The 10,482-nt window shown below is 34.4% G+C and overlaps 1 protein-coding gene across 1 annotated transcript in view; it reads left to right on the top strand.

The window, feature by feature from the left end:
* LOC106467676 (hemicentin-1-like) overlaps positions 1–10,482 on the top strand; it is a 170,981-nt gene that overhangs the window by 111,671 nt on the left and 48,828 nt on the right. Inside the window, exon 2 of the mRNA XM_022396606.1 lies at positions 1,733–2,062. Coding sequence (XP_022252314.1) covers positions 1,733–2,062 — 330 coding nt within the window. The remainder of the gene's footprint in view (positions 1–1,732; positions 2,063–10,482) is intronic.

The following is a 10,482-nucleotide window of genomic DNA, read 5'->3' on the forward strand; positions in this document are numbered from 1 at the left end:
ACGGTGGGTGGTGATAACTAGCTATCTTTCATCTAGTCTTACACTGCTAAATTGGGGACGGCTAGCGCAGATAACCATCGTGTAGCTTTGAGCGAAATTCAAAACAAACAAACAAAAACAAGTTAAGTAAATGGTAATTGATACGGGACACTTAAGTTGTACAATTAGCATTATATAAGATTTAATTGCAAATACACAGTTGCAGATATTTTGCCACATCTCGTTTCGAAAGCACCATGTTAACAAAAAAGTTTGTTTTCAACATGTTTTTGTGACGAAAGAAACGATTCTCATTGTCGTTGTGACATTTGGTTCGCTGTAATAAGGACAAAATGTAACTTTAATAGAACATAAAGATAGCAGTAGGTTGTTATAGATAGTATAGTCATAAGATTTTGCATGAAATATACAGAAGGTTGAGTATGTTATATTAAAACGTATTTGAATATGGAAACCAGTAAGTCACATGACACCCACGTGATACAATATAAAGATGCGAAAGAACGAAACGTATCAGAACTACTTTTTGACATTGGAGTTATATAGGTAGTGTGATTTCACCGATAATTAATCGCTTTGGGAAGGCAACACTGAGCAACATAATCAAAAAGCTACACAATGTGCTATTTGTGATCTGCCCACTACGGGTATCGAAACCCGGTTTCTAGTGTTGTAAGTCCGCAGACATACTGCTGTGCTACTGTGGGGCTAGTTGTAGATATGTTTGCATATTCATGGTTTATCGCACTTCATAAGAACAATTTGCATTTTATTCGGCTTTACCTAAGAAGTTAATATACTTTTGAAGCTCTAGTGTCACTAGTGATGTGTCAAACTTTTATTTTTGGCTCACGGCAAATTCTCGAATACGATCTTAGATTGAGTTAAGGCTGAAGAAATATTATAATCCCATTTTCAAGGAAGGATTTTTGTATAGCTAATTTATTAACCAAAGAACACAATATTTTAAATAAGGGAGTCTACAGTGCTATCCATAGAAGCGGAAAAGCTCGTTCACTAAAGCGTTTATGATAGCAGTGAGCTCCATAACCCAATTTAATACGGAACGACAGTAACGTTTGCAAAATGAGGTCTGTGGCTGGAAGGAGAATCCTCCGACCTAAAAAATGTCGCAGCTACTGATATTGTTAACAAATTAATAAATAGGGGTTTGAAGTTAACCAAGGTTTACAAGCGAAGAGTTCACAAGCATTCAGCCATATTTCATAATCAACAGACTTTTATAGGGATAAAAATAGTATAAGAATTTGGAATTACACCCATTCCATTCGAACACCCCCCCCCAATAGCACAGCGGTATGTCTGCGGACTTACAACGCTAGAATCCGGGTTTCGATACCCGTGGTGGGCAGAGCACAGATAGCCCATTGTGTAGCTTTGTGCTTAACTTAAAAAAAACAAAAAAAACATTCGAACACATACTTGTCAAGTTCTATAATGCAGCTCCTAAGGATTTTTCTGTTTGGGTCTGTTTAAATATGGAAAGATTGCAGAAAGTTTGCGAAATATGGAAATATAATATGCACATTTTATGTTTAGTCGAATAATATGTAGAAGGTCTCTATGAACCATAGAACTCTATGTTTACAGCTGGTTTCCCTTTAAGAGTTTTTTTTGTATTTTAGTGGAAACAAATGATCTGTCTTGTGATTTAAAACATTGTTTTTAATAGAGACTAGGATAGAACTTACAACTTCATTTTCTGTTTCAGATTCTGAGTTTGTGGTCACAGGACTGGTTGGAGAGAAAGTCGATCTACCCTGTAATGTAGACGTTGGAGCATGTGGAGATGTATATTTTGTAACCTGGACTAAAAACGTTTCCAATGAGTGGAAACGGTTATACTTGTACAGTGATCCTGTGGAAAAGCCACTACAGGAGTTGGCTAATCCGGATAGAGCAGATTTTTATGTTCATGATTCTACTGCTTATCTAAGGATTTCTCCTTTGAAGATTGAGGATGAAGGAAATTACAAATGTGACGTCACTTACGTTCAAGGAAAGTGTCCCTCTCTGTCGTATGCTTCTCTAACTACAATGGGTAAGTAATCATCATTTTGCAGTGAGTACTTTTTCCTATTTACGTCTCAAATACTTCTTCTTATAATTTCTTTTCAGGCACATTGTGCTACTATATCAAGAGTAAAAAGCACATAAACCGACGTTTTAAGGCACAGGGAAATGTAAACTCTTTATTATTAGTTACTGCCGACTAGTTTCGATAACACAGTTACCATCATTAGGACTAGTATTTAGAGTGTTAATTTAGCATATATTCAGCTACAAACGACTTATAGAATACTTGCACCTAGTGACTAGAGAATATTTGATGTTAGAAGTCAAACGATCAGACTGGTTTGAAGTGAGGCTTTGCATAGGAGAATGCTTCCTATTTTTGTCTTGTATGTTCAACGCTGTTCTGGATTACGTGCTGCGCCTGGTGAACAAATTAGTCCAGCGACAAGATGTAAGAGCGAAAGACATCATGATCCGATATCTAGAATTTGCAAGTGATGTTACAGCTCTGTTTGCATCATCTATCACGGTGTTATCCACTCTCCTCAGTTGTACAGCTGAGAAACTCGGCTAGGAAGTAAGTGTTTCAAAGACATAAATGAGTGAAATTTACTAGGAATAAGAGCTGGAGAAGAGATTGAAATTTTGGAATAAAAATATTGAGACAGATCACAATTTTATGTATTTGAGAAATGAGGTAGAAGAAAAGAAAGGATCAAACTCACAACGGATAATGTTTTAATAGTACCATTGGTGTTGTATGGGCAGGAAGCTGGACAAGGACAAAACTGCAGGATAATTTCATAGGTCAGGGTCTAGGACGGATTTCAGAAATATGTTGGAAATAGAGGATGTGAAAAGGGAAGATACGAAGAATTAATGGACAAAGGAGATTGAGTGAACTAGCAGAGGGGAAGTGTTTGATCTGCACAGTTAGAACAAGTGTGGAGGAACAAAACTTTCCAGTATGATGTAGAGATAGCAATTACTCAGAAAGTGACAAAGAGGAAGACTAAAAACATAACGGAAAGCTGGCATAAGGGCAAGGCTGAAAAGGGGAGGAATCTACGGAACCTAGCAGACCATTCATAGTACAGAACAGCATGGGGAAGATTAGACGGACTGTAGAATGTGAAACCTAACCGGTAAAATTTTCTGAACATTTACAAGATCGAAAGACAAGTGTTATTCTGTCTTGATAATCTGAGCTGTTGTCCTGTAATCAGTTTGAGTTTTTCTTTTTAATAAAGTTCATCACATTTAAACGTGTGTTAATTATTAAATAACTAAAGCACTTCTAAGATGATAAGTATGCAACCCTATTTTTATGTATATAGAAAGTATTTCTAAACGTGCTCTATACATTATCTTTAGTATTCAATGCAAACTTTATATCAAGTTATTCGAAGGAGCTTAAAACATTAATCCTTTCCGTGTTTTTAAGTCACTATAGGGTCAGTGCTTCATTTTAGTTTCTTTTGCACAATTGGATGAGAATGTTTTCATATTCAACATGGAGTGGGTGCCAGTTCATTGAAGTGCTATTAGTGCCCATTTTACAGCCGGAAAGACTGAAGCCAATTTTGGTTGAAGTGTTTACTCAAGGACACAAATGGAATGGTAAACGTTGAGACCACAACCTGTCGATTATAAGTCCAATACTGTGGTAATAAGCTTTTCTTCTATATTTTCACATGAATGGAATGTGGGTGTTTGCTTTGAAAGTCTCATGTGTACAATGATTTCTTTCATATTTATGAGAAGAGCTTCCGTTTCTGACGAAGCATTTCCAGATTGTGTTAGTTTATTACTTAAATGTGTTATGGATATAATAATACTGCATATTACATAAATGCTTCATTAGAAGTCTCTTCCATAAATTCATTATGCTTAGCGTTTTTGTTCATGAATTTCTGCGATGTGGAGTTCAAACTGATATTTTAACCAGGAATACAGATGCCGGGTTTTATCAGAAACCGGTGATCCAAAGTTTCTTGTAGTAATAAGGGTAGGAGGAAACTTTATTACAGTTAATCAAAAAAAATCTAAAAGTTATAAAATAATAAAACATACTTACGTATTGTTTGATTGAAAAATTATAACTCCTTATACAATATAATGTTACGTGTAAGCTACCATCTTCAGATTATGTATTTGTATTTTCAATTTTCAGGCATAACTATTCATCAATGTACGCCGTCTACACAACTACTTTGGACTAAATAGCGGGATTGGTTGTCACAGTAATAACGCCCTCACAGCTGAAAGTACAGAATGTTTTCAGCAACTTTGTCGCGGCTCGAAAATTCGTCTTTACGATTCACAGCCCAGCATGCTAAACACTAGACCATACTCGATCTTACGTCTTAAGAATATGTGATGAAATGATATTTCACCACAGAGAATATATAATAGAAAACCACAGACATATCTAAGAGCCAGTTTTTCTAAATATTAGCTAGATATTTCAATGGGGGAAATTTATTATGCTTTCAAATTTCTTTTTGTTTCTTTTAGCTTTTTGAAAAATACGAGCACGTACAACAACACCGGTGAATGATCTACTGCATAATGTGACGTATAAACATTCTCCACTAAAGTATTGTGGCAGATCAATCTCGCTCATTTCTGATAGCAAATCTTAATAAGTTTTTCTCTTCTATGTTTCTTTTTGGTTGGCAACGATGAGGTTCAATAAATGCTGGATAACATAGACGTGGTTCTCAAAGATATTTTGATCAATATTTCAAGATTTCCATGAACGCTTAACTTCATTTTACTTTCCTGTAAAGAACAATGAATGTGTATTTTTCAACTTCTGAGCTGCACGAATAAACAAGTGGCTGGAATTATTTCTATATCTCATGTGATTTTTGCAGATGGTTAAGAAAAAAAAACGTATTTTTTTGTTCTGCATAAAATATAACGCTTGGTTGAAACTAAGCGAGCATATATTTGTTAAAAAATACGTAATAATTTTAGTTATATAGCTACAATAGGAAAGGCCAAGTTTGTTTACCTAAAACTTTGAAAGTAAATCATTATGAGAAGTTTAGTTATCTAATTCGTAAGCTTACTATATTTGTAGTGGCACTCATAATTCTGATACTGCGTTTCACTCTACTTGTATTAAGATGATCAATATATATATTAGTGTTGTTTATTTGTTCATCAGAAAAACCTTTCCTCTTATCATCTTACAATATTTTTCCATCTATTCATTTATTTTCCGATAATCACGAATATGATAGTGAATGTGGAAAATACTCAAATAGAATCTTGCCTCCTGTTACAAATAATTCTTTGTTAATTCATTCGGGTTCTATTGTGAGACAGAAAGTAAGTTATTTGATTTCCTTTGAGGAAATGCATTAATTTCTCTTAGAAGCCGCCATTCTTTTGTATAGCAATATTTAGAGAGGCTTTAGACCATGTTCTGCTACTTTATTGTTGTGGCTCAAGCACTTGCTCAAATAGAAAATGTTAGAGGTTACTCTTTTGAATTAACTTATTTTTCAACTTTGCTTTTAAAAGTAAATTTTGAATAACTAGCAGAAAAGTTTTAGTAACAGTACTTTTAGTATTAAAAACTTTTTACCTATAAATCGAAAAGGAAGATATGAAATAACTGACCTGTTATTTTAGTTTCTTAATATTGTCATCTTATATATTCGAATTCTACACACTTTATTTTACTTTCCCACGAAAAGTTTGTTATTTTGATTATCTTATTTTGATAATCCTAGTCTGTTTCAGATTATGTTCTCATTCCATCCTGTTAACAAAAGCGATTTTGTTTGTTTGTCTTTTATAGCAAAGCCACATTGAGCTATGTACTGTGTCTGCCGCGGAGAATGGAACCTCGGATTTTTGAATTGTAACTCCGTAAACTTACCGCTGTCCCACAGGGGAATAAACTCAATTTTGAATGTGAAATATAACAAATAATTGTTTCATTTTTAAATCCAATGTTCACAGAAAAAATTAACATAGTATAATTTACATGAAGACAAAATAACAAATATTTTGAAGACAGAATATTGAATTTCTGTTTTGAATAATAATTCCTCCTTTTTCTGTTTTTTTTTAGGAAAACGATAAATTGTTATAATTAAATTTTTAAAAATTTTACTGTGATTTTTAATTGATTTATTTTTAATATCTTGCTTTATTTTGTCACTGAGTTACGAATTTTAGACTTTAGTTTACATTTTGCATTATTTCATGTTAAACACGTATACAATAACTTATCTATATGTATGTTTTTTTTTGTCTTACACAATTCGAATACAATTTACTAAGCCACCATATCCAACTAAATTGGATGTAATATTTGTTGTACAACAAACATGAATTAGTTTGTACTTATAACAGGGTTAATCAACTTAAAACATATTTAGTTTTAAAGTGACTGTGAATCAAGTAGCATAAAATATGACTACTGTACTGTAGTTTTGTTATATAATTTTCTTACCTGTAGTTCAAGTAAACAGTATATGTTATTCATATATTTAATTCTTAATGGATAAATGAGTATATATTTCTTACCTAAATTGTGAATAAATATAAATCACTCCATGTTGTATGTTCACCTGTGCATGTGAGCTTGCCACTCCTATAATTCATATATTGAAATTGTGAAAAATGAAGTGGTGAAACGAAAGAATAAGTCGGTTAAATTAATTTTGCTAACAATAACTCTATTAGTGTTTTCAAAATAAATTAATACAAACTTAATTCCTATATTGTCATATTATGAAAGATATTTACACACGTCAGTGGTGAAGCACTTTCTTTCAGTCATGAATATTCAACTTAAATACATCAAACCCAATTTGTCGTGCTAGAAAATCATTACAAACTGATTGTATCTCAAGAATCTCCACCCTAAAACATTGAAATCTACACATTCTGGAAAGAGCATTATCGGTATGGCATGTTTAAATGTCACACTGAGAATGTCGAAAAATGTCGTTCTCAATAAACATAATAATAATAATAAAAATATATGACAGACATTTAACTTATATCATTTGCTTGTTTTTACATTTTTTAGAACACTGAAATCTTCTGATTATGATTTACGCGAAAATCAAAATTCAGAGGAAGGAACAGCGATTTTTTTTTACTTTGCATGATTGCCGTCCCAATCATAATAAATACAGAATAATGCTAGTAATCACATGTAAACAGTAGCAAGAGCAATATTTTTGAATAATTGAAGTTGCGGTTCTGCTTAGACCACCTGAAATTCAATAATAATGTATCTATTGTAAGAATATAGCAACAGAAAAACCTAGGCTTAAAGATCGAACTTGCACAAAACTTGTAAAAAGTGCACTACGCTCCACCGATCTTAAATTTTGACATATTATTGTAATGCTAAGAGTATCAGGCCAAACAAAGATTGCCTTGAGAAGCTCTCTGAATTTCATAATATTGTACTCTCTCAAGATACAACACTCTCAGACCCTGAGGAGTTCATTCTCACCAGCTTAACTTCACACCACAGGCTGACCCAGAGGATAGGATGACCATCACAGTTTGGTAGAAGAACAACTTTATGACAGTTCTCAGTGGAACAACCACATTGCAAGCTACAAACTATCTAGATACGTTACTTAAAGTTACGCATGCAAATCTGAACCACCAGTGTGCAGGTAAATGGTAACGAAGCATATTGTGCTGAAAATTTGAGGTTCCAGCTTGACCTGTCTGACAACACTCCTATATATCTAGTGACAGGAGATTTTAATGCCAGACACATGGGGATGCAGGTGAAAACACTAATGGCAAAGGTTTACACTCTGCCACCAGAATTATACTGCTAAACTTGAGTGAACTAACAAGAATTGCAGAGTGCCAATGTGATAGAGATTTCTGTATACACACTGCTTTTGCAAACCCCATCTTGAGGGTCAGCTCTACCTTGGCATAGGGGTCACAATATCTGAAGTGATCCCTACATATGTGAAATGCACGTAAATGCTGGAAAACAAAGTAGCATAAAACAATCTATACACCCACACAAGGATGTCAAACCTTTTGGCAGGCTGATATCCAGAAGCATCTCTCAACCATTGAACAAGGCCAAATAAAAAAACTTTGGGAAAGGTACATCTCATACTGATGACACGGATAGTTAGAAAAGCACGCAATCAAGCCCAGACTGAGTTTGGTGCATGGTATAGCTACAGAAGAAGAGAACAAGGATTACACTAAATATAACCTGTACTCTCTACACGTGATCAGCTTTCAAAGCATCTGACATGAAGTGGAATAAACTATGCAGCAATACCAGTCTGACAAGAACTTCATTCTGATGCTTCTACAAGATTGTGTTTGGTTCAAACGCATGGGTGTGTTAGTCGATTACAGTGATGTTATTACCTTATTCTGTAGAGATGAAAACCAAGGCAAGGTCTTCATGGGCAGATATATTAACCAATATCACCATAGTGACATGCGGGGGAGGATCAAGCTACACTGGTGTAAAAATATCTACCTATAAAAAGCTTACATAAGCCAACCTGTTGAGGTTAATGTTGGAGTATCAAGTTAGCTAAGTAACACGTAGCATCCTTGAAATACGGATTGATACCTTTATCATATCATTACCTAAGCCCAATTTTCTAGTGTACAGCAGAGACTCTAGAAAAGCTAAAATCAAATGCAAGATGCAACCATTCTTCTGTAAGAATGGTCATCATTCTTTCCAAAATCCCAAACATGTTCTGCAGATTCAATAACAGAGATGCTGATGAGGAAAAACCATCGACATCCTTTGCTGGTACTGCTATCCATCTGGAAGTAATGCCGAAGTACTGGCGGTAACCTTTGAAATACAACCCAAGTTCATTAGCCACGTTAACACCACGATACCCAGAGCTACCAAAGGTATCAATGCATTGAAAATCGAAGCAGGAAATAGGAATGGAGACTATCACCTGCTTATACTCTAACAAAATATTATCTGTTATATTCTGGATTATAACATTACATTTTGGGATAACATGGGACCTATTGGTCCATTTCGGCTGTTCCATACTCTAAACTAAATTAAAATAATTAACAAAAACAAATATTTAAGCCAGCTACTATCATTCATATACTTATCAAGATTTGTCTTAAATTTACTGCCTCTAGAACATCCGAAGGCAACACATTCCAAAGGCCAACCAACTGTCTTAGCGGAAGATGACTCCTACCATGCCAAATTTTATATTTGTGTCCCCTAGTCCTACTATTCTCACCGATAAATATGAAAAAAGAAGATGCATCAACACTATCAATTCCCTTTACAATTTTTAAACACCTCAATCAGATCCCCCTAACTCTACTTTTTTTTTCAAAAGAAACCAATTGGAGTGATTTTAACCTCTCCTCGTATGACAACCCCTCTATCCCAGGTACCATTCTAGTAACCCTTCTCTGAACCATATCCAACAATTCAATGTCTTTCCTAAGGTAAGGAGCCTAAGACTGAACACAATACTTCAAATGTGGCCTAACCAGTGACCTGTACAATGAGATTATAACCTCTTTAGACTTGAATTCAATATTTCTGTACATACAACTATTTGCCTTACCACTAGCAACAGCACACTGCTTGGATGGCTTTAGAGAATGATTGACTATTACGCCCTTTCCTTCGTTACACTATTAAAGTTATTTCCATCCAAATTATACTTATAATTCAAATTATGATAACCCACATGCATTATCTTGCATTTATTATAATTAAAAGCCATCTGCCATTTATTTGAAAATCACTAAATGATCTAAATCCTTTTGTAAATAAGCATCATCCTCTTCACAGCTAGCAACACCCAAGAACTTAATATCATCTGCAAATTTAAGTAATTTATTGACCATTCCTTCATCCATGTCACTGAAGTAAATCAAAAAGAGCAAAGGCCCAAAGACTGAGCCCTGAGGTACCCCACTTGTGACATTAATCCTGTTTGACTGAATTCTGTTTGTAACAACCCTCTGCTTTCTTCCATCCATCCACTCTTCTATTCAATTTGCTAACTTATCCCCACACCTATGGAGCTAATTTTTTTACAAGCCTTTTATGTGGCACCTTGTCAAATGCTTTCTGAAAATCCAGATACACCAAATCTACACCATTACCCTCGTCTACATAAGCAGTAACCTTTTCAAAGAATGTTAAAAGATTTGTAAAGCAAAATTTTCCCTTAGTGAAACCATGTTGACTATCCAATAAAATTCTAAACTTTGTTAAATGACTTTGCAAAGCATCTTTTAATAGACTTTCCAAAACTTTTCCTGCAACTGATGTAAGACTAATGTGTCTATAATTACTGGGGGCACTTTCTATCACCTCCCTTGAAAAGAGGAGTTACATTAGCTAACTTCCAATCCTCTGGTACCTGCCCACAATTCAAGGACTGACAAAAAATAGTAGCAAGTGGCTCACAT

The sequence above is a fragment of the Limulus polyphemus genome, unplaced genomic scaffold (assembly GCF_000517525.1).
Source record: "Limulus polyphemus unplaced genomic scaffold, Limulus_polyphemus-2.1.2 Scaffold82, whole genome shotgun sequence".
Taxonomy (NCBI): Eukaryota; Metazoa; Arthropoda; class Merostomata; order Xiphosura; family Limulidae; genus Limulus; species Limulus polyphemus.